This window comes from Malurus melanocephalus, unplaced genomic scaffold (assembly GCF_030028575.1).
Source record: "Malurus melanocephalus ecotype Western Australia unplaced genomic scaffold, MMel_1.1 scaffold_828, whole genome shotgun sequence".
Lineage (NCBI taxonomy): Eukaryota > Metazoa > Chordata > Aves > Passeriformes > Maluridae > Malurus > Malurus melanocephalus.
This window is the reverse complement of record NW_026624060.1, coordinates 101,674-125,678: the sequence shown is the minus strand read 5'-3', so window position 1 is coordinate 125,678 and position 24,005 is coordinate 101,674. Positions and strand designations below refer to the sequence as shown.

General features: G+C 42.8%; 1 protein-coding gene across 3 annotated transcripts; it reads right to left on the bottom strand.

The window, feature by feature from the left end:
• Positions 1-104: 104 nt before the first annotated feature.
• Positions 105-24,005, bottom strand: TP53BP1 (tumor protein p53 binding protein 1). 3 transcript variants are annotated; one of them, XM_057385461.1, is made up of 27 exons: positions 23,758-24,005; positions 23,599-23,668; positions 23,442-23,529; positions 23,116-23,186; positions 22,356-22,487; positions 21,817-21,898; positions 20,806-20,951; positions 19,863-19,983; positions 19,454-19,545; positions 18,242-18,444; positions 15,987-17,229; positions 14,647-14,766; positions 13,798-14,034; positions 12,721-12,778; positions 11,368-11,460; positions 9,751-10,249; positions 8,634-8,786; positions 6,922-7,211; positions 6,428-6,604; positions 5,732-6,153; positions 5,410-5,601; positions 4,723-4,926; positions 3,970-4,182; positions 3,294-3,388; positions 2,135-2,334; positions 1,188-1,333; positions 105-446 (listed from the first exon to the last, which is right to left on the bottom strand). In XM_057385461.1, the coding sequence occupies exons 1-27, from the start codon at positions 23,926-23,928 to the stop codon at positions 259-261; spliced, it is 5,706 nt and encodes a 1,901-aa protein (XP_057241444.1). In that variant the 5' UTR covers positions 23,929-24,005; the 3' UTR covers positions 105-258. The 3 variants fall into 3 exon arrangements, with proteins under 3 accessions (XP_057241444.1, XP_057241443.1, XP_057241446.1); XM_057385460.1 differs by having other exon boundaries at positions 23,442-23,668; XM_057385463.1 differs by lacking the exons at positions 23,442-23,529; positions 23,599-23,668; positions 23,758-24,005 and having other exon boundaries at positions 22,356-22,519; positions 23,116-23,163.

Sequence of the window (24,005 nt, the reverse complement as noted above, 5' to 3'; positions counted from 1 at the left end):
AGAGCAATTCAGCTCAGAGAAATGTAAGCATTTCTTTTTTCTCTGCCCTCCTTTCCTGAAGGCATTGCCCTGGAAGAAGTTTAGGGTTAGGGAGTACCAGCAGATACCACAAGAGATCAAACGTTTATTTAAAATCATAAAAGTCCAGCAGATAAAACTATATACAATAATCCATGCATACTGCCCAATTCACAAACATTTAAAACCTGATTAAAACACAGTCAGCACGACAGTTGGGACCACAGGGCAAAGTTTCATTCAGTGAGGGATATAATCATGTTTATATTTTGGATGCTGCTTGTAGCCTACTCTCTCCCCAGCAACAAGGCTCTGGATCACCCACTCTTGCGAGACAACAGGCAGCCGTAAAGCTTCGGCACACTTCAAGACATTGGCTGGGCAGGAAAAATCAGTCACCACCACATCATAAACACCCAAAGCTGTATCTGTACGGGAGGAAAGAGAGACATCTGTCAGATGAAGAAGAAGAGTGTGCTCTGCAGCAGATCATAGGATTCCATGCTTCTAAATTATTTGGTTTGAGAGGGATCTTAAAGCTCATCTCATTCCCCCCCCTGCAATGAACAGGCATGGGCCTTCCACCAGACCAGGTTGCTTCAAGCCCCATCCAACCTGTTAGATCAGTGCATTTTACCACGTGAATCACGCTTACATGTCTTCTCATTCCTAGGCAGTGATTTGTAAAAGTCTCTTTGTAAAAGTTAAGACATGCCTAGCAGCAACCCTGCACTTAGCAAGAAAATATTCCTTTTAGTACAGTTAAAAATTAAGAGAAAACCGGTAGCCAACAGTATAGGCATGACCCTGAGTCCCAACTTCCAGCTGTGAGTGCTGGGGCCTACACCCCATATGGAGAGGGAGAAACACCTGAGTTCAGGAAGGCAAGGGAAGCACAATTTGAGAGGCCTACAGAAGGTCCGGGGGCAACTCTTGCTTACGTCCCATTTCAACATAGACTAGAAGCTGATGGCTTGTGATCTGAATTGCTGCAGCATCTCTGCATGGTAGGTCTCCKAGATGTAATCTATATACAGATTACCGTCAAGTAACGAGTAATCACTATGCCCTTTGCCATCCTTTCTACTTACAGACAACCATGTAAACCATCCTACGTGCTTTTAAAGCACAGAGGCACAGTATTCTCTGAGATATCAGCCAATGAGTACCTTTGTTGTGAGCATTTGAGTAATGCTGCTTAACAGATGCTGCTCCCCCAGTCATGAGGATTTCAGACCACAGATCCAGGAAGTTCTCTTGCTGGTCTGACACCAGGAGAACCTTGAGGTTATGGAATGGATTTTCTCGTGGGTGCCTGTAGAGTAAAATGAAATGCAGACTGCTAAGAATATCCAGTAGTCTAGTCACCTGATTTGCTCCCATACACGTTCTTTGAGTATCTTGCACACAATGACCTGCTCTCTTGCCACCCTTCCCGAAGTACTCGGAGTAGCTATCATTTACGCAGAGCAAAACAGAGCTAGACAGCATCACTGGGGTGTGTGTGCAGCAGCCTATATCCAAAGTTAGGCTAAACTCTTCCCTAAACCCAAACCACCTTTTTTGTGCATATCCAAGATGCTTCCACTTTGACAGGGCTGAGCGGGAAGACATCAATCTCCTGCCCAAAAGCCTACAACAATCTACAAATTCGTGTCTGCCCCTCAGCTTGCCTAAGGAGTTGGACATCATGTGTCATCTCAGAACAAACTTCCTGGATTAGACTCCACAGAAAATGCAGAAACTAGCTTTGAAATGTACCAAGGGAAAAGGAATTTAATGTAATATTGCTCTCCTTTATCCTCTCCTGAGCAATTAGAGCACTTGGTCAAGGATGTGGGAAGCCTAGTATGAATTCTGTCTTCCTCATGAGAAGACTGACACCTTTCTTACTTCAAAGGAGACTTTGGTTTTTGTGTATATGGCACCCAAATGTGCCTTGGCATTACAGGTCACTGTAAATCCAAGGAAAGAGATGGAAGTGCCATTTCTCTATGGAAGAGAAGATATAGGGAAAAGTACTAGGGTCACCTTCAGAATGTATACACATTCAAGAGCCTCCCAAGCATAATACTTTTCTCCAAGAGTCCACAGATCATGGTTATTTGGCACTCACCATTCTAGCAATTTTTGTTCCTGGAGGCTATATCCAGCTGGCAAAAGGTAATTCCGATAATTTTGAAGCTGGTTAGCATGACAGCTATCGTGGACCCAGATATGAGACACACAAGGGATCCCTCTGGCAAGGCACAGCAAGTATTTCCGAGTTCGACAATGCTGGTCCGCAATTAAAAGACACTGGTATGCCGCATTACACTTCAGGGCAGACAAGAAAGCGTGTAAACAGGAGACAATGCTTGCAAAAGCCCCATCCCAAAATTATCCTGCTGCTAAACAACGGAAGAAGAAACCCTGATTTTTACAGCCATATTATGTGAAAGGTGAATTAGAGAAAGGTACTACTGTTTTCAGAATTTGTTGAATTATCACCTATTCCAAGTTCTGCAGTTCACAGGCAATACCAGTTCCACGTAGTTTTTGTATCATAGCCCTCTTCCAGTTCAGACAGAGGAGATGATTTACCTTTTAGTCTGAGACTCACTAAGTCACTAGACAAGACTGCTTTCTCAAGCAAGATGTTCCAAGAACCATTTTCCCTCTTTATTAAAAAATTAAGTAAAAGCCACACTAAATTACATTAGTTGTCCAAGTAGATCTGGTAAGTGAAGAGCTCTACCTCTAAGTGCTCCAATGCCCAGACCTGTGGTGAGACCACGTCTGGAGTATTTCATCCACTCCCAGCTTCTGCAGTATACCAAAAAAACCAGACATTCTGGAGCAGGTCCAGCCAAGGACCACTAAGAGGCCTGGGCATTGGAGCACTTGACATACCAGAAGAGGCTGAGAGAGCTGAGCTTGTTAAAGCTCAAAAAGGGAACACCTGGGTGGTCTTTTTAATACATCTTCATGACTGATCCAAGGATGTACAAAAGATCGAGCCAGACCCTTCTCAGTGTCATCCACTCAAAGGACAAGAAGCAACAGTTACAAACTGAAATACAGGAAATTCTTTTTAATTTTTCTAATTGGATCAAGCTGCACAGAGAAGCTCTGCTATTTCCATCCTTGAGGATACTCAAAACCTAAGGACCTAGGCAATCTGGTCTATTTGATCATGCTTTTGGCAGAGCAGTTGGACAAGATAAGCTACAGAAATTCCTTCCAGTCCCAAGTATTCTGTAACTGTTGTTCTAGATTAGTAAGTGAGCCCTTACCTGAGTTTCATTGAAGTCTTCCAGGATATAGCCAGCTCCTGCTCGCAGCTGTTGTGCTATGTAATGTTTATCGTATGGAGTCATCTCTAAAAAATCTAGCACAAAGTTCAATTTTTGACTATAATATATCTGCTTATGTTCCTGCACTTCAGTCAACAGAGCCCTCATCCATTCCAGTAAGGGATCCCAGCCCTTCTCCCAAGAATATCTAGAGAAAACCATTGAAAGAGTGACCCGCCCCACCCCCCCCCAAAAAAAAAAAAAAAAAAAAGAGGCAGCAGAAAGGACAGCACCTTGTCACTTCTTTCACGACATGGAACATGACACCAGCAAAGGCTAATTGGAGCAACCCTTCACTTTAAAGTTGTGCATTTGCCAGCACTCCCTTATCTCTCAAAACCATCCTTACATTATACTATTGTGACACTGCTGACCTCACTAATTTTCACACCTTTCTTAGCTTGCTGAAAAGGCCTATGATCATCATTGAGGTTTGCAACATCTTAGGCCGTAAGTTGGCTAAATCAGAGACTGAGTCTTAGGTCCTTTCTGCAAAGGATTAAAGAGCCAAAGGGAGAACAAATACTTACACAAATGTCTGATCATACAGTATCCAGCATTTTTCCTAAAGACACAGCATTTCACTTGAAAATGCAACAGGTAAAATTTGCCTCACCTTCTTCCTCCTCGCTACTCCCTGTAGGACCATCTGATGACTTCTGGCGATTGACCAATTTGTCACTTGGTGTTGCCATAGTGAGAAGAAAGGCATAGCCCAAAAAGAGGGTCTTATTGTGGGGCAAGGGTCCACGGTCACCTTCCAGTGCCGGGGGATCTGCAGCATCTCTACCTTCACCGGTGCTTACAAACTCTCCAGCTCTCACAGCCCCTGTAGAGACAGCAATACCGTAAGTATTTAAGGTTACCTGGGGAATCTGTTCAACTCATATATTTTACTGGAGGAGACACAGAGATGCAGGATTGGGCTAGGATTACACTAGGCTAGGTAGGACCTTTCATCTTTCTGGCTGGTTGCAAAGAACCTTCAAATCAAAACATGGGGGACTAATGGGACAAGTTTGCCAGTCTTATCAACATCCTCAGACAACCCTGACTGCTGTGAGGGATCCCTTTAACAGCTTTCAGGACCGACTAAAGAGATAAGAAAGGAGAGAGATAAATCACAACATAAACTCAGAACATTTCTAAGAGGCAGAACTGAAAAGATGGCAGGTAAGTACTCAGACTATGCTAAAAATATCCCTGGCTACTGAATGCATCCAGGGAGAATCAGTCTCAAATCCTGCAGAACCAAAAAGCAATCTCATCTACTTTTTACTTATGGGAATCAGAAAGATCAATTACAGAAATACCAGGGAGGAAAAACCTAGATGAATGCAAGTTTAAGAGCAGAAAATAAGATTCTCACCAGGCTTTATCATTGCTGACTTGCGGCTACGTTTAGCTGGGGATCGCTCATCTTCAGAAGCAATAAGTTTCCTTTTCCCAGACAGTGAGACCGGTGGGACACGCGGACTCTCCTGCCCTTTACGAGTGGGAGTTGTGCTGCTGCCGGAAGTGCTGGGAGAACCAAGGTTACTACGTCGCTTCCTCTTCCCCTCCACCAGATTATCTGCAATATAGTATGCAGGGATTAGAAATGGACTTGTCACCAAACTCCACAAGCTTTCACCCTACCCATCTGTACAGAAGTGACTGACCTCAATGGTACTTAGAAAATACGCGCCACCACTCTCTGACAGAGGAAAGCAGAAAAAATACATCTTTCTTCTCAAACCCTGTACCCTGCTTGTGTCTTTTCCTCCCAGTACCACTGGGACTTTGTATCAAAGCAGCCATCCACCAAGTGTATGTAAGTATAGGAAGCATCACTGTCCTAGAAGCAGACTGCTTTCCACAAGCCAGTCAACAGCACTAAGTCTCTGATGGTAAAAAATACAAGGATCTCAAAGATCTCACTATAAAGTGCCAACCAATGGCATCACTGAATACCTGGAAATATTTAAACACTGCTAATTCAGATCAGGTACTAGAATTATCTCAAAGGCACAAGACAGAGCAGCACAGTCAGCAGCTCAACAGCACCTTCCCTTACCAAGACTGATGTCAGCTGCTTTGGTCAGGGGCGTGACAGGTTCATAAGGACCTAGCCCAAACTGCTCCCGCAGCTTATTTCCTTGTTCCAGAGACAGGATAACAGCAATTCGTTTATACCACTTCCTCTGGCCTTCCTTTTCAATGCAGTAGTATAGCTCTCCAGACTCCTTGCGGTGTCCCTTCACCACACCTGACAAGACAGCAAATAACACCTGTAAGCCCGCCATGCCCAGAGTTCTCATCCTCCTCGACAAGCACCCATTTCCCCCTACATTCAGCAACTCGGAATACCAAGGATAAAACTCAAGCACTGCTCTTACCTGCACTGAAGTACTCATCCTCTGAGAGTGCGGTCACCTCTGTCTCCAGTGGGATAGGATCACAGAGTAAAATATCTTTTCCTAGCACATCACATTCATAGCCATCATCAAAGAGTAGCTTGTACTTTCCAGCTCCAACATCTTGGGTAATCATCCCAGAATAAAAGTACCCATTTGAGGACCACTTCGCTACAACCCTAAGGCCCACAAAGCTGCTCCCAGAGGATGAATCTGCACAGTCCGAAGGACCAGTCACCACTTGTAATGGGATTTCTGGAGAGTCACTTCGACGTAAGGCACAGAAGCCAGAAGTGTCAGATTTATCTCCCTCATCTGGCAGGCGAACTGAACGAGTAAATGATTTCTCCTCCGGTGATGCTGTAGTTGAGAGATCCTCCATACTGGGCAGTCCAGCTAAATCTCTGTAGAAAAAAACAGTCCCAAAAGAAATAAAAAAAAAAAAAAAAAAAAAAAAAAAAAAAAAAAAAAAAAAAAAAGGCATTTCCAGAAAGATCTGAAAAAAACAATTGCTAAGTATAAAATACTTGGGTGAGGTGGTTGCAGCTGCTACACGATATCACTAAAAACTAACCCCTGAAATATTCAGTACTCCTTTTCCTTTAGCACATTAAGACAGAAATTCCCTATTCCATTTTTTGGCAATAAATTAAAGTTAGTCTTCTTTTTCTAGGATACCTTGTTCCTGTTGTTCGAGATGGTGGGCGGCCTCTTCTTCCTCGTCCACGAGGTGTCACAGGTGATTTGCCAGCCTGACGAGTGCCAGGCACAGAGTCCTCCTCTTCCTCACAAGGCAGTGCTCCTGTCTGGCTAACTCTGAGTGGAGATGCAGGCTGTCCAGCTCCCTTCCTAGGGCTAGAGAATTTATGAGTTAACTATTTTGAGAAGAAACGTCAGCTCACTAGGATCCTCCCATTTTCTCGATCATCTCACAACATATCCAGAAGTTTGCCTCATCGCTGCTAAACTGCAAAGCAATGCCTCACAAGCTAAAAAACTGCTCCTTTGGGAAGGACAGATGTGAAAGCAAATACTACCTCCTTATTTCTGTTTATCAAGCCATATCTTTCCCAGAAAACTTTTGATTTAGGTCTACCCTGCTTCACACTCACAAGCCAGATGCTTGCTTCTGCAAAATATCTGTTCTTCTTTTTCCAAGACCCTGCACTTACCTCAATTTTCCTAAGATGCCTCTGCCAGTGGGTAAAGCAAATTCTCCGGTTTCTGTCCCACACACTTTCCCTTTGACAGCTCCAGTTCCTCGCCCTGAGCTGCTGCCACTGTGCATGGCAGAGTGACCACTGCTTGCTCCACTGGAAGTACGATGGAGACTTGAGGCCTTAGACGAGAAGGAGCTGACATCACCGAGGTCCCCTGAGTTCAGTGACGAGCCCACTGCAGTTCTAGACGAGGACGCATCGGTCTCACATTCCTGACGTTCCACTACGGGCTCCTCAGTTTCCTTAAAAGAAACAAAAAGATTTGTCTAAGGTGACGCAAATGCTAGACAGAAGCTTTACAACCACCAGCCCAAAATGCAGACAAGCTGAGACCCCATTCATGAAGCTGATGACAGCCATGCAGTCTGGGCTGATCCACAGCAGACAATGCTATGGGAAAGCTGGAGTCAAGCCGGTGAGGAAACCTGTTGTGACCGTGTGAGTGTGGGACGTGTAGGGAGTCAAGCGGGGCACCCATCTGCTCACTGGAGCTATCCWCTGGGAAGGGGCCTCAATCCCAGCTCAGGCAGTGCAGTTATGACTGCCAGAGGGGCTCCTGGGCAGTCGGACAGGTAAATTTCCCTAACAAGAGCACAGAGCCTGGCTTGATATCTAATTGGCCTGGCTTTGAATAATTCCCACCCTTCAACAGTGTGAGACGGCAACAAATACATAAAGCACTAGGAGCCTTTGGTTGATCATAATCCAAGACCAATTTCAGACAGCTCGGCATCTGGAACTAATAAAGTTTTACGTACATAAAAACATGTACCTACAAAATAGTGCCATCAAGTATCAGTAGATTAAGTAGAAATGGCTATACGATTAAGATCACACAACCTACATAAGCATGTTCCAGGACACTTAATTCCCCATTTTGATGTTACAATAAGGAATTTAACGTATAGTATCACGTGCGAAAGTATTGAACCAATTTATCCTTTTGTCTTTACTCACTGTGACTACACAGCAGCAGACTCTCATCTTATTTACCTTTATATCAGATTAGCAGTAACACTGTATTGCTAGCAGGCTAATGTGATTACAGTGCCCATCAAATCAGCATTTCTCAGCTATCTTTTGTGATTCCCTAAAGACTTTCCAATTAACGAATGCACATACTACAACACAGATGTACTAATAAAAGGCTAGTTTGTTCCTTAGTTTTAAATTGATTTTTGCAGACCGCTAACAGAATCTGGTATACAGGACTCAAAAGACTGTGGTTAAAATTGACACCGACCTGCAAAAGGCTAAACTTTCTCAGTTTAGTTTCACAGGCAAAAGCGCTTTTTGCTTACTAATCAAATTTCTGCTCATGCTGAAATGTCTCTATTCTGGCAAATAATTCTCTAATTCTGGCAAAACTGCAAGACCTATTTCAAAATAGTTGGATGCACATAGTGAAGCCTTTTGGTGAGATCTTTGGGACTTCAGTGTATCTTCAGAACACAGTAGCAGGCATGAAACACACCAGCATCAAAACCACAGGTTTTGCCATTCATTAAATGGTGTGCAAGTTTGGTCGTAAAAACCCTTGCCATCACAGCACACAGACTTGTTCATTCAACTCATTTTCTGCAACCGTAACTCGTTCTCATTTTAACGACTTCTATTTTTCAGCCAATATCTCACTCCATTTAACCATGAAAACAGAAACTTGCCTCGACTACTTTTCGTTCCACCTCTGCACCATCGATGTAGTAAACATCTGTTATAACACGTGTGATGACAGTGCGCACTTCTCGAATAGTTCGCATGTGGCGATGCTGAACTTGGCCTTTGGGTGGGTGAAGAAAGTTGAATTCCTCCTCTCCCTGCAATGAAGAGGATACAGTAAGGACAAAACAGATCACAACCTAAAGCAAATAAACTTCTGCAGTACAGTTTCTTCATACCACATTAAAGGACAAGAGAAGGGAACCTTTAAGCATCTTGTTATAAATTAGATGCAACAACACAAGAGACCCTAAACAAAAGAGAACTGAACACATCTTGCTGACGGGCAGAGGAAGGCAAATCATAGCAGTCCAAGGAGGAAACAGCAAACTTGTTTAGCGTGGCTTCCGATACTCTTTGATTGAGTAGACTCTCAGACATATCACATCAATCTTGTACTGTCTTTTTACGGCCCTGTTAATCTCCTATGTCCCACACGACGTGATTTAGTCTTAAATTGGGTTTAGTGAAAAAACAATTTTAAATTTTTCCCGTCTTCAGTCGATAAGAAAATAAACAAACTGCAACAGCAGAACAGTGGGGGGTTTTGGTTCTGCAGTACTTTCTGAAATACTAATTGGAAGTTATGCATCCTGTTACAAAATTTTTCTGAAGGAGTTCCCCCCCGATGCATTTACCACCAACATCAGATGGAACAACAGAACAAGACATCAAAAGTTGGTTGATGCAAAACACAAAGCATCAAACCCTTCACTCAACATCTCGTGCAACTCCCATCTCTGGCCAACAAAAAGTGAAAAAATTTTTACAGTGTTAACTATACCTGCACCCAAAAAAAACAGCCCCTAAAGAAATCAACCAACCAATCAAAACTTGTCACATTTTTCCAGAAAATAAATATGGAGACATTTACTTCCCAAATGTATGCTGCCCAGTGAGTATTGCTAACTTAGCAGTTGATCCAGGGCAGCTTGCAACATTAACATTTTGAAGCGGTCCTTTGCCTTTTTTCGACAAGAGAACCAAATGTTAGTGAATTTACTGGCTGAAGGGATACTTTACTGTTCTAAAGCAATTAAATACAGGCAGCCCTCATCCCACCTGACTGTGCAATGAGTCCATGTTGTCTCCAGAGGCGTTGGCAAGCTTTTCCCCACTCTCGTCAGTTTGAACATTCACATCTCGCTGCCCAGGTCTTTGCCCAGACATACTGGTTCCCACTTCCACCAGTCTACAGATTTCTTCGGATGTTTGTGTTGCTGATGTAACAGTTGTTGGGGTAAAAAGATAGTCTGCTGTAGTCTGGATACCTTCATTCTTGATGTTTTCCCACCTCTCTTGACTTTGATAAATTTTAACAGCCTTATTTTGTTTTCTTGGAATTCTTCTCCCATCTTCTGCCTGAGTGCTTACAACATCAGTCTCCATAGACTCTCCATCCTCTGCACCAGAAGACTGTCGGTGACAGTCCTGCTGCATCCTCTGAGGATTTAGGATCTGTCCACCACTGTCATCTGCCTTGTGTTGCTGGTACTGCCAGTCACTGGGAGCTGTATATAATTCAGCACCTTGTGTGCCAGGAAAAATGAACAAATCCCCCCTGCAAACCAGTTACACACAGATCAAAATTATTAAGAAAACAAGATAACTAATATGCTGCCACTAAAAGTAAAAGCAGTATTTAACAAAACGACACTGGCAATCACTCGATTGCTTCTTAGGATTGCACAGAACTCTAGAGATTTCAAATTACAAAAAAAACTTTTCAACACTTCACAAGTGATACACATGGTAGCAAAATGTATGGCTGACATTGTACAGAACTACAAAGTCAAATACAAAATTTCTTGCTACGTTCCACCCATTAGGCACCAACTATGCAAACCTGCTTCAAGCATGTCATCTTAAAGTAACTGCAGGCTGCTCCAGTGCTTGATTAGCTTGAAACTGATAATCACGTGCAGCAAGACCCAGCAGCATAAACACAAATGACGTCTAATGTTTTCATTAGCATTCTTCTGCTCCACCAAAAGTACTGCCTCTGTCAGGTACTACATGGGACACTATACAGAGCCCTACTGGAAGTATATATTTGGCTTCCCTTGAAGATTTTGAGAAGCGACTCTGTTCCCTTTTGGCTGTACCTCACCCAGCACTGGAACTCCCTATTCATTATGGACTTTAGTATAACTGTTGAAAACATAGGTTACTCTTTCTACACAGACCAAGACCTCATTGTACCATCAAAAGACAGAATGGAAAACACTGAAGAAGCAGATTTCTACTTCTAGTCTTCCAGGCAGCAACCCTATCACCATTATATGCAGCTGTACAGTCCCTTTCAAAACAACCAGAGACAGAAAAAATCAGTGGACTTGGAAGGGAGACAACAGCAACAACAACAACAAACAAAACCGGTCAGAAGATCTTAGAAGAGGACATGGAAAAGGTATTTAAACAGCCTTAAGTATAATCTCAATTCTCCCAAGCCCAAGACTTTGCTGAAGCATATCAGTCTTCCTGAATCACATGGCTGCTCAGTCAAAACTGATTTACCATGTGAGATGCAAACATACAAATTTAGTATACTTACCCCATTGTCCCCAACCTTCTAAGTCACCCAAAGAAAATGGCTTAGTGCAATTGTTTTGATGTAGAAAATGCACATGTGGATATAAATCCAACCAGGACTGGCAGGCAAAGACTGTGAGGAGTTACCTAAACGGAGAAGTGGAAAGACCATGACCTCTGGCCTCATCCTCTCGATGAACTTCACAGACACGACTAAATACAGATGATGCTTTCTGGGAGCTAGCAGTGCAGATTTAAAACAAACAAACAAACAAACAAACAAACAAACAAAAACACATCAGAAAGTGAGAAAAACCTTTATACAGCAAAACAAAAAGCCTCTAGCTCTTTGGGAAAGCAACAAAGAGTACTGAGTTTGTTGACCTACACAGCCACAGAATGAGTGAGATGATCTGTCTCAAAGATCAGGAAAGAAGCTGCAATTGCATAAGCATTTCTGTCATTTCTGCAGACACCCTAAAAGCCGAGAGCAATGGAACAATTGCAGAAAATGTTGTGTGGAAAACTACAGCACCATCAGAAGTTTCAGCATCTACTACCTCTGGTACCCATCAGGAGACACAGTTAGAGCCTTTAGGGGTTACTTCTCAGGAATTTCATGATACTGCAAAAACACTGGGAATGACAGTCATAAAGCAGACCCTGAGAATTCATGTTCATCCCATACCTACCAAGGCAACCCATCCTCAACCAGTGACAACGATTGCTCATCCTCAGCACTGAGGAACGATTACCATCTAGCATGCAATCCTGTCAGAATAGATACTGATTTATTCCTAATTTCATTTCTATTTTATTTAATCCTAAAATTTATTCCTAAATTTTCTCACTACTTCAAACCACTGAGCTTCACTCGGATGACTACAGGTCACTGTCTTCCTACTCAGATTTCTATTAGGACTTACAAACAATACTTCCCAAAAGCTAAAATCAAGCAATGCTAGACATTAAATGTGAGAGAAGATACATACATACAAAGACTGAGGGAATAACTCAATGTTTTGGTGATCATCTTAACCTGTGATTTCTGTATATCCATGAAGTGATTATGTCTCCATCAGCTTTGTATCAAAAAGGTAATTCTCTTTCAGAACTTCTCAGACATTCTTTGCAGAAAATTGCACCATGAAAGAAAGCAGAAACCCACACATTTGAAATTCAAGAGATGGATAAGGCAGACTTGCATTCTGGACTGCACAAGACATGAATTTCTGGCTTTGACTACAACCAGGCAGAGGGAAAATGCTGTCATTCATGGGAACCACAAAGCCCATAATGAACAAGCAAGTGGGGTTACCACCTTGGCTATATAAGTAAAACCTGCTGCAAGAGCTACAGAGTTAACGTCATGTATACTGCTAAAAGTGTTCCTTGCTTCTGTGTCTGCTTCTAATTTTTTTTGCTTGCTGCTGATACTGTGTGGAAAAAGGATCTACCCAGACCTTTGTATTAACTCTGCACAGCAAGAAGCCCCGTTACCTGGCACAAGCCTCAACAGAAGCAGAGGATCCATCTTCCCCGTCACTGGCTGCAGGCTCTGAAACAAGAAAGGGAAAGATGAGTTTGGTGTCATCCAAGACAACTCTTCTGACCTTTCCCAGCTCCATATCCTCAGTGAAGAAGGCTGAGTAACACCAGAAAAAAGGTGCCCAGGCTTCTCTGCCCAACTTCTCAGAACAGACTGAAGTTTCTACAAGTTTTAGACTATTAGGCCGAATGCCACTATTCTGATTAAAATCCCATCAAACGTTTTTGTCTGGAGTGGAAGCAACAAAGATGATCAGAGGACTGGAGCATCCCTCCTATGGAAACAGGCTGGAAAAGCTGGTGTTGTTCCGCCCAGAGAAGAGAGGGCTCCAGGGACATCTCACTGTGGCCTTTCAGTACTTAGAAGGAGACTTCTTAAAGAAAAGGGAGATAGAGTCTTTTTCTATGGGCAGATAGAGATAGGACAAGGGGAAGCATTTAAATAAAAAGACAAGAGATCTAGATTAGATGTTAGAAAGAAATTCTTCCCAGCAAGGGTGGTGGTGCACTTTCACAGGCTGCATGAAGAAGCTGCGGCTGCCCCAACTCTGTTCAAGGAAATGTTCAAGGCCAGGCTGGATGGGGCTTGAAGCAACATGGCCTAGTGGAAGGTGTACCTGCCCATGGCAAGGGGGGTTGGGACTAGATGATCTTTAAGGTCCCTTCCAACCCAAACCATTCCACGATTATACTTTCTTTTCTAAATATATATATATATGTATGTATATATATATCAATCTTTTCCCTCCCAACACAATCAAACCTCAACTTCCTGTCCTGTACTATTGCCATTATACATTTTTTAGTCTGCTGGAAATACCTTTCCTCACAACAGAAGCCTCTCCTCTCACTCCATCCTTGCTCAGAACATTGCAGAAACAGAGAAATAAATTTAAGTAACACTGCCCAAAAGGAAAAATGAGAAAAATTATAGGGACTCAGTGACTGTCTTGAGGAATACCACAGAAAGGTTTTGAGTTAGGGCTGAGATCCAACAGGACCCATACATTTCAGGTTTCATCCTCTTACTTTCCAAGCTGAATGGCAAGGACTCCTCGCTCCCATCTTTCACAGGGGTTACAGGGATCATTCGCAGAGAAAGTTTTGCACCCAACTCAGGAACCACACCAGACTCTCCTTTCTCACACACTTCTGATACATCTGCTGATACCACTGCACTTTCCACAGTAACATTGTTGGTCCCCATAGTGCCCTCTGCTGTAACATCACTGGTTGCTATCGTGCTGTCTGGGCACGTGTCATCCACTGAAAACAGAAAAACAAAAACAAGAAACCAGAGGTAGCTAGTGACTTTCACATTGCTGGGATTGAGGTCCTAGTTCTGGTTTGAAGACATTTCACTGCACGCATTATTAGTAACGGGTGAGTTGCGGAAATTCCTTTCCAGAGATCTGAAGCGTGAAAGTTCTGTAGCACAGGTATTATCCTTGGCTTGTGACAGAATAATTTACTATTACCCAAGCAGAACAATGTTCCTTTCATCTAGCACTCGAGAGGTGCTGTTTTGTGAACCTAGCAGAGAAAGTTCTCATAGAAGATGATGAGCACTGGCTGTGATCTTCTTGTAGCCTAAGCACTTTTGCTACTCAGAAGGCTCTTTTAGATTCTTCAATGCAGGACCACAGTGAGCACAAGGAAGACACACTCCATATGACTGTGTACTCAGGGAGCAAACACCTTCGCTAGAGACTGAGAAAATGTGACAAGGAATCAGTGGAGAAGAGCCCTTCCCATGGAACAGGAATGTAGAAATGTTTTTTGCCAAGGTAGGTTTGAGTTATCCTATTAGATCCTGCACCACGAATCAAAAGCTTCCAGGCTTTTGTTGCAGAACAGAGCCATTCAGGTCAAACTCACCAATTGGTGTACTGTGTCTCCTGGGTCCCATTTTAAGATGGCCAGTCAGGGGTGGTGTTATGCTGGTTAAGGATTGAATGACATCACCCTCCTTCGGCAAAGTAAAACAAAATGGGGTACCTAAAAGACCACAGAGCACCAGAATTAGTAAATTCAAGGATCTACTTTAGCTCAAATATCAAAAGCACAGGTTCACCATGCTGTGGAAAAAGGGAAAAGTGTAACACTGGTGCTGTACAAAACCCCTCTGAACAGCTGCTCTGATATGCCTCACATTTTATGTGGAAAATCTCTGTCAGTGAAAATTGTTTATCTTGCTACTGACTACTGTTCTCCTGACTATGCCGAAAGGTCTTCAAAAACATGCAGTCCCAAATGCCCTGGACTGATTCACAGAAAAGCTCATCTGAGATCACAAAATACAATGGAGTCAAAATACCTTTGAATTTCCTGACCAGACTTTTGACTAGATCCCCTCAAAGCATTATTTTCTATAATGTAAAGCTACTTTTCCCTCTTTCTGTTACACGAAATTAGGAATATTGTAGCAAAAACTCCAGCATTCTACTTAACATTAAATAACATTTGAGGTCCTACAGTCTTTCCCTTTTGCAAACAAACTTCGTAGAGGGCAAATATGTTTTCTGACACTAAAATCATGTTCCTGCATTCTTCATTCATTCTCCTTTAAGGACTGGAGAACTGTTTTAAAAGGAAGACAGCTAAAAGACAAAAGCTCCACAAAACACAGGTATAGTATCCCGCATCTTGTATAAAGACACAGAGCATATTAAGGAATTTCAACGAGTCATGGTAATACCTGCTGAGCCACAGCTTGCATGCAAGTGAAAAGCCATTCTACTTTAAAATAATCTCAAAATAATATTGCTATATTAGTTTCTAGCTCAAAGTTGCTCTGTACACTCCCACGAAGAAAACTGTCCTCTGAGAACGAAAAAAGAGAAAAAGAAAATAGGGAGACCTACAACGGTGTATGTGACTACCACACACCCTTTTCCTTTCAAGGACACTACTGTTTCTTTAGTGAGGGAGAAGTCACAAAAATCCCTAAACATTGCCAAGGTCACAACATTTCAAGTTTTCAAGCCGCCCTGTGTTTCTACCGTAAAAAAGTGAGTCAGGAACAAGAAACACTTAATCATTCTTGCTCTGCACTAGTGTGACACGAGAGGGGAAAACAAAGAGTCACGCTTCTGCATTTCCCACAGTAAGGTGTAATGTTGCTCTTGAGAGACAGCTCAACTTGCTTTCAATAAGTGAATATCTGTTTTGTATATTCAAAATATACACCTGTGAACTATTAACCTAAATTCACTCACCACTGGAAGGATTGGGTGATTTAGAATTTGCCTTCTCCTGTGGCTGCAACTGCTCTTGCTCTAAAATCCTTGTCGTAACAGTATCCTCCATATTCTTTGGCATCTCGATCTCATGCTGAGTCACTTGTGTTTCAGTCCCTCTCTCTTGAAGCGATGGCTGATTGTTCATTATCACTACCTGTCCCAATTCTGAACAACCTGGATGGTTTTGGGCACATGATGCCACTTCCAATTGAACATCGCTCTTTAACTTTGGAAACAAGTTGTTGTGCTGCTCCAGTAACTCCCCTACAGAAGGCTTAGCTAAAACCTTATTGAGCTTTGCCATGTTTTCTGCAACAGCCTTAAAGGACAGCTCATCCATGTTCTTTGCCTCTCCAGTGCCTAAAGCAAAATCTTTCGAAGCTTCTTTTCCCTGACATCCTGGTCCAACCTTTTCTAATTCCTGGGCTATATTTTTGCTATTTTTACACGAATCATCAGCAAATTTCAATTCCATATGTTCATTACACTGTCCTTCCCTTTCAAGAATAAACCTAGGAGAAAGTGTTACATTAACAAGAGATGTGTCTTCCTTTATTTGCTTCTCTTTTGTTTGAAGTTTTTCGTCTTGTTCTTCACACTGAGTCTCAGGAACTGCCTCAGGTTCAGAAGCCTCTTCCAAAGGAAAATCTTCAGATTGTGCTTCTCTACCCTGAGCACATGACAAAATCTCCGGCAAACCGGGCTGATCTGCAGCAGCCTGACTTCCAGAAACACATTTGATCTCCCGATGAGCTGTAGGGGCTAATGGCCCATCTCCTGCAACACCTGAACTAGCAAACTGTCCTGCACGTATTCCCGTAGTCTCTACATCCTCCTTTTTTGCTTTTCCATAGTTTTCAGAGGGTGCTCGATCACCCGCATTCACCCTCAGTTTTATGATGTCATTCTCCACAGAACAGTGTCTTGAGTCTGAGGCTTTGCATTCAGAAATCCTCTCTACCTGTGTGGTCTCACTATCTTGGCCCGTGTTCAGAGAGACCGAACTGACGTCCATATTCATGGGCTGGCTACGTGCACTTGCAGAAAGCATCAGTTTACAGGACTCGGGAGGCTGTGACACAGAGTCATTTGTAGACATCTTTGACAAAGCATCTGTGGATCCAGAGAGATCTCCTGGTAAGTATAAAGGGGTTAAAGCGGCAGTTTTTTCTTCTCCTTCATGCTTCTTCTCCGGACTCTGAGTTGGAACAAAGATATCCTAAAATGAAAAAGACAGGGCATGGAATATTAGGGCATCCCAAGTAGGATTGTTTACTTCTTATTCCTAAAACATTACACTGGATTGTGGAGCAGAGCAATCTTAGCACAAAACTGCAGATTAAAAAACAACCAATGAAAACAGAAAATCCAACACTTCTTTGCCACCCATTTATATGAGCCACGATTGACCTATTTTTGCTGAGAAACACATTGCTATTGAGATATGTCTGTGGCAAAATCAGACTCGGTACTTTTCACTACCAAATCACAAAATACAGGGCAAATATGGCAAATTAGTAGCTATTTTTACTCAAACAATCAAGGGCTCTGGAAAGATTCTCTGTTATATCCATTTTATCAATGTGAATGCTGCTTTCAGCTAAGGAGAAGCACTGTGAAATTTCTAGTGAGTTGATGAAATTCATAATCTTAAGGTATAAATGCATAAACTGTCTGTTAAATCTCTTTGAACAGTTGTATTTCCAGAAACAAAATGTACAAGGGAAACAACTGATAGCAAATTGGTATTCTAATTTTAAGCAACTTGAAAAATGCAGTAAATAAATTCTAGCCTAATAGGAGAACACAAATATTTTATAATGGAACAGATTCCCTTTCTCTATGACAAATGATACTACAGTCTTGCCTGATAAAAGCCTAACTTATGATGCAGTTTGAGATGCGGAACGCCGAGTTCAGCATAAGAAGCCAGCAGTCTTCTCTTAGAGGGGAGGAAAGAAAAGCACCAAAAGAAGTTTCTAGCACAGTTTAAGACAACAGCTTCTATGTTCACTAACTCACTATGCCCTCCTAAGCTGTTCTTCATTTTCTCTGCAGGGAAAACTGCCACACACTATGACTAATATATACTGTGACTGATGGGAAGAGGGAGGTTTATGAGAACCAGCTTAGTAGGGAAGCTAAACACAGAAGAACAGAGGTTGACCCAAACATATGTTCTGCATCAGCCGTATAAAAACCTTAGAAAATATATATACATAAATCTTTACATGAGAGAACTCTGGTTGTGATGGTATAGGTAAAGATCCAGGAAGGAAGGTTGGGGCACTCTGGGACACCGGAGTTGAAGCCTGTGGCTGGACAAGAGATCTTGGAGGAATGCAGGGGACACTCATCTCCACGACCGTATCTCCTCTCTGTTTCTGCATCAGTTCTCTTCCTTCTGCAGGGATAGATATATCCATCTGTTCATCTGGAAAAAGAAGAAATTATATTACTACTAAATTCTTGTGTTCTACCTAAATTTCCAACATTCCATTAAAAGATTCGTCCTCGGTGGTGTATTCAACTTTGTAAAATCTTATCTCCAGGGGAATTCTTTTTGTAGAGAAAAAAAAAAAAAAATCAACAAAAGCATCCATATTCTTACTTTCAAAGAAAGAAGCTAATGTTTTGCTACAGATTCATATGACTATTTTGGTCCAGGTCTAGAACTTCTACAATTAGAAAACAGTGTCTGAAATTTATAAAAAAAAGCATTTTTCTGATGTTTCTCTATTCATTTTGTCTTTATTAAAATGCAACAAAATTCAGACCCAAGCTAACAAAATATCCGTTCTGACAGCATTTCACAGTCTGAGATGGGTATCTCACAGAAAGGAATAGCTGATTTTGTATCATATTAGAAGTCTGCATGGATGGTTATCTTATCCCTGATGGGATAATGGGTGCTTAGAGAAATATTTAAGAACCAAGGTATTTTATCAAATAATCCCTCTTTAGGCATGACATTCTAGGACACACGCTTATAGCATATGAAAGGTTTACAAATATTGCGCAAGCTGTCTACGTTAAGGTAAAATAACTGTTCCAATGTAATTCTTACCTGTCCTTCCTATTGCCCTAACAGTATAGACTGAATACAGGTATCTGTCTGTAGCAAGAATGGCTCATCCCTAAAAACGGAAGATAATTGCCAGAAGCAATCTGTATGCCACACAAAACATTTCCCATCTTTCACATGAAGGGGGACTAGTCAATAATACTAATTTTAGTATGACAGCTACGCAGGAAATAACAATAGCAGACAGAGAATTAAAAACAGCAGTCACAAATACAAATCTCCCTTCATCTACCCCTTCACTGCTCTCAGTCCTGCTTTACTCTTTAAACATAATTTTAATAGGTTTTGAAAAGGCTGTAAGCTCAGACTAAAGTAGAGCAAAGAAACACAGCCACAGACAATACGCAGAAAATGTCACCTTTTGCTTGCTCCTGTTCAGTAGGACTGCTGGGAACAAGGGCATCGGGTCCAAAGGAAACGGGAGGAGGAATAAGTAGGCCTGAAGAGACACTGTGGAACAAGAAAAGAGAACGCGGAAATGAAAACCACACCTCACTAAAAAAATGCATTAATTTCTCCCCCTGTCAAGCTCCAGCTTGTCACTATATGAATCTTCTCATGAAAAGCACATGTCAGGTGTTCACCAGCAAGAGGCTGGTAAACACTCATGGATCACATGCCCACTGTAAGCTCATTTGATTGCAAAATAAGGCCATGCTCCTCTCACAGTACAAAATTAAAACACCAATCAAGCACAAGTCCTTGAACGAAGAAGAGAGTAGGGGAAATGCACTACTGCCACGATAGTTTGGGGATTTTTTGCTTACATGGAATGACACTCCTGTACAACGATGGCCTGTCCGGAGAGCTGCAGGACTTGCAGACTGCGGGCAGGGGTGCACGCCAGAGATCTTCCCTCTTCCACCCTGGTTATCAGAGAGTCACTCCCTGCAGTTGTTTTGAACAGAAGGAAATGAAGATAAAAATATCRTCAATAACCAGGAAGATCAACAAATTCAGAGGAATTAAATTCATACTATTGCACAGCTCCTTCTCAAGATAGGCAGCAAGCTGATTTTCAGAGCTGGTGATGAGCTGCACATGAAAGTTCAGTATGTGAAATGCAAGCACAAAATAGTTCAGATGAAAAAGAAAAATTTGAACAGATTTTAGGCTGTACAAGTCTTCCTACCTGGGAATTTTTAAAAAATCCCCAATGGCTCTGATATCACAACATTTGATCCAGCACTAGAATGCAAATATAGGCAAGGCTCTTGCAAGAAAAAACACCTTGCACAGACCACCAACTCAGCGTGAGGAGAAGGTTSTTACTGCATCTTCGGGATAGAGAAGGTTCATTCACAAGATCATACTGGTATAGATGCCACTGGGCACAAGTTTGCCCACACTACTTATCCACATTTACATGGTGTGTCACTACAAAGGGTGAGCCTTACCAGTTTTGGAAGAGGGTAAAATGCAGGTTTTGGGTTTGCTCTTCAAGGGGCACAGAAAGAAAGGAAATGAAATGTATTTAACAAGAAAGTAACTGTTCTAACAGGAAGTGACATTTAGACATCGCTCCATACTACAGTGAATGAGACTGTGGCTTTTCATTTCCAAAATGTTCTCAATTTTAGCAGAAATTACATGAAAAATACTCCTGGCACTCTATACTCCAAAACACTACCTGTCTATAAAGATCAAGTAGGTATGATGTTTGTAACTGTCTCTGGGATGGACATTTTGGCTTTGCTTATCTATTGTTACCTGTTGCATGATTCTCAGGAAACATCTCTTCCTGAGTTGATAAGATATCTGACTCCTCATAACCTGAAACAAGGGATTCCTCCGTTTTAGTGGAGTCACTGACAAGCGTTTTCTTCCTGGTATGCTCTTCCGCTTCCTGCAGAGTTCTGGAAATGCAAGACAGTCATTGACCTGAGAAATTCAAAGTATGAAGTAAGACTACAACATTGTAAAGAAAATCTATCAGTAACAGATGAAAGGTATTCACTCATGCATAACACCAGAAAAAAAAAAAAGGAGAGAAGAAGGAAGATCAACTTCTCCTCACAAAGTAACATTTTAATCTTTGTAAGTTACACTTCCAGAATTGTTTTTTATGTTTTCTACCAATCTAAGTGATGATTAAATGAAATGCAGATTCTAGGAATTTCATTTCACCTCCTCTTTAACATTATTTTGTGGCAGAATATGATAACACAAGATGAGCTAAATATCCTATCAATTTTATGCCAGATAGAATGAAGACTATTCAACAAACTGAAGTTTCACATTCAAAAACAATTTAAAACCATGAAGCTTACAATAGCAAATACTCAAAAGCATCCTGGAATACCCACCACTTAGCCTCCTGATTTCTCCTCTGCAGCCAATGTCCTTGCTACAATGATTTAAGTTATTTCAATATGACTTCTGTGACTTTAAATGAATTATTGCTTCTACTATATTCAAGTAACACCACCTTAAGAAAACTATCAGCATATTTTATTACACAGCGTACTCTCCCTTAAAAACAAATCTAATGATATCTTCATGTTTAGGAGCTTGACATCACAACATTTCTCACCAAGGAATGCTGAGAACACTCCTTAGTCAGCACTGCTGCAAAAAGGTCTCAGCAGTACTTCATCTTTCCCCTCACCTTTCTCTTTTGCCGTGAACCCTCTCCCATATCTAAAGATTGAGTACAAAAAAGACACAAGCCAGCTTCCAGAATGTCCACAAGAGACCTACAAAGAAGACAGACCATTCTACCTTTCAGACTTCTCTGCCCGGCTGTCCAAAGCAGGATGCGCTTCTGCACTGGAGACAGTTTCTGTGTTGATCCCACCCAGTTCTAGAAAGAAAAAGATAAAAGAAAAATATTTGTTTTTCCTGTCACCTGGATTAATACACAAACAAGAAAGTGTAGTTCTGTAATTTACACAAGTACCAAGGCAAGCCTCATGTGAAAAAAATAAATCCTGAAATATCTGTGATAACAAGAAAAAAACAGGATGAGGTTTTTACCAGGAAGGGGATTCAATATCAGATTGTCTAAATATCCTGGAAACAAAACAGGGAAGAGAAGTAAAGAATCAAAAATAGCACTTGGACAGCTACAAGAAAACAAATGAATTAGCGCAAAGAAAAGAAGGGGCAAAATTCTTTGAAACTACCAGCAACCTGTGAGCTCATTTTTGAAAACTACTAACACTGTATTTCCCATCAAACAAATGTAACATTTTTAATTCAAAGAAACCAGACAGAATCTGCAAAGCAGCAAATGGACATCTACGATCATTTTCACTTACCATATTTAGACTCATTCTTCACAAGTCTGGAGGAAAGAACAGCAACTCCCTCATTGGGCACAAAGTCATTCTCCAAGTCCTGGCTCTGCGAGAGCTCTAAAACTCCAAATTGCAGCTGTGACATGCCTGTATCTAACAACAGCCATCCATTTAAAATACATATTCTAAAAAAAAAATCCAAGAGCCATCTATCACTTTTATAAGGGCAAAACATATACCCTCTAAAAAGCAAAGTATTTAGGCTATTGCTGAATCTCTATATAAACTCTCAGACTCTGCTCTCAGGTGTACTAATTAAAATATGGTAACAGAACAGTGGCCATTAACTCAGAAATCACTATTAATCAGCAAGAGCTTATGTAATGCCATTAGGTACTGCAGTGGGTTTTCACTCCATGAACAGAAAATTATCTTGATAATAAACAGCCTGTGTCAGAAAATCCTCTGATGACAACGACCATTATGCCAGTTCATAATAAAGCTCCATTTCCTAATAGTCGCAATGCATCCCTGCCTCTTCTAAACCACTTCCCGTCTCAAAGATCCAGTATAACAAAAATAACAAATTAAGCAGGGTTTGGCTTTTTTTTCAAACATCAAAGCGTACAAATCGCCTTCCAGAAAAATATGTCAGTTTCTGACTTATTACTGCCGGCACAACTACCCCCGGTGAGACAAGTGAGCCAGCTCAACCGAAAACCTGCACAGATGGTGGATCTGATTCAAAACCCAAAAAACCGACTTGAAATGAGGAAGTTACCTTCTACATATGCCGAAGAAGCACAGTCCTCAACATCACCTTCACTTCGTGTCCCGGCCTTTCCAAGGGCACTGCAACAGAGAGATTCGCTAACGTGGCGCGGGGGTTCCTGCAGGCCGCCTTCCCGCGGCTCCGAGGGGTCACTTGGCGCTGAGCAGGCACTCCCAGCCCTCCGCACCGCACGTTCCGGCCGGGGCTGGGCGCGGTGGCTACAGAACCGAGCCCGCCCTCTCGGCCTGTCCCCAGCCAGACGGAGATTGCAGCGGGCGGGAGAGGCGGCGGACCAGAGCCTCCGGATGGCGGCCCCCGKGGCCCGGCCCACGTACCTGCTCTCCCCGCCGGGCGATGAAGCCTCCTCCGCGACGGAGCCCTGCGGTCCGCCGGCGCCCGGGCGGCCCGGGGTTTCCATGGGCTCTGCAAGCACAGCGTCGTCAGCGCCACCGCGGCACCCGGACTCGCCGTGACCCCACGGCCCGCCCTTACCTGCGTGTTGCTCCCGGGCCGCCCCGCCGCCCGCGGGTGCACGGTTGCCGGCAGGACCGCGAACGATGTCCTGCAAGACAGAGGCAGGGGCCGCGTCAGAGCCGGGCCGGGCCGGGCGGGGCGGGGCGGGGCGGTGCTGCTAGCACGCCGGGCGCTCACCAGCACGGGGCTCGGGCTCCGCCGGGCCGGCAGCGGGCGGGCCAGCACGCCGAGCCAGGCCCGCTCTGCGCCCGCCTCCGCGCCGTTGGGTTGCGAGTCCTCCACGATGAGGAGGGGCGTGTGCTGCTGCGAGAAGCCGGGGTCCAGCTGGCTGCTCTCGCCGCGCTCCATGCAGGCGGCGCAACCCCAGAGCCCAGCCCGGCCCTACGCCGCCTGCCCGCCGCCCGGCCCGGCCGCGCTTCCCGCCG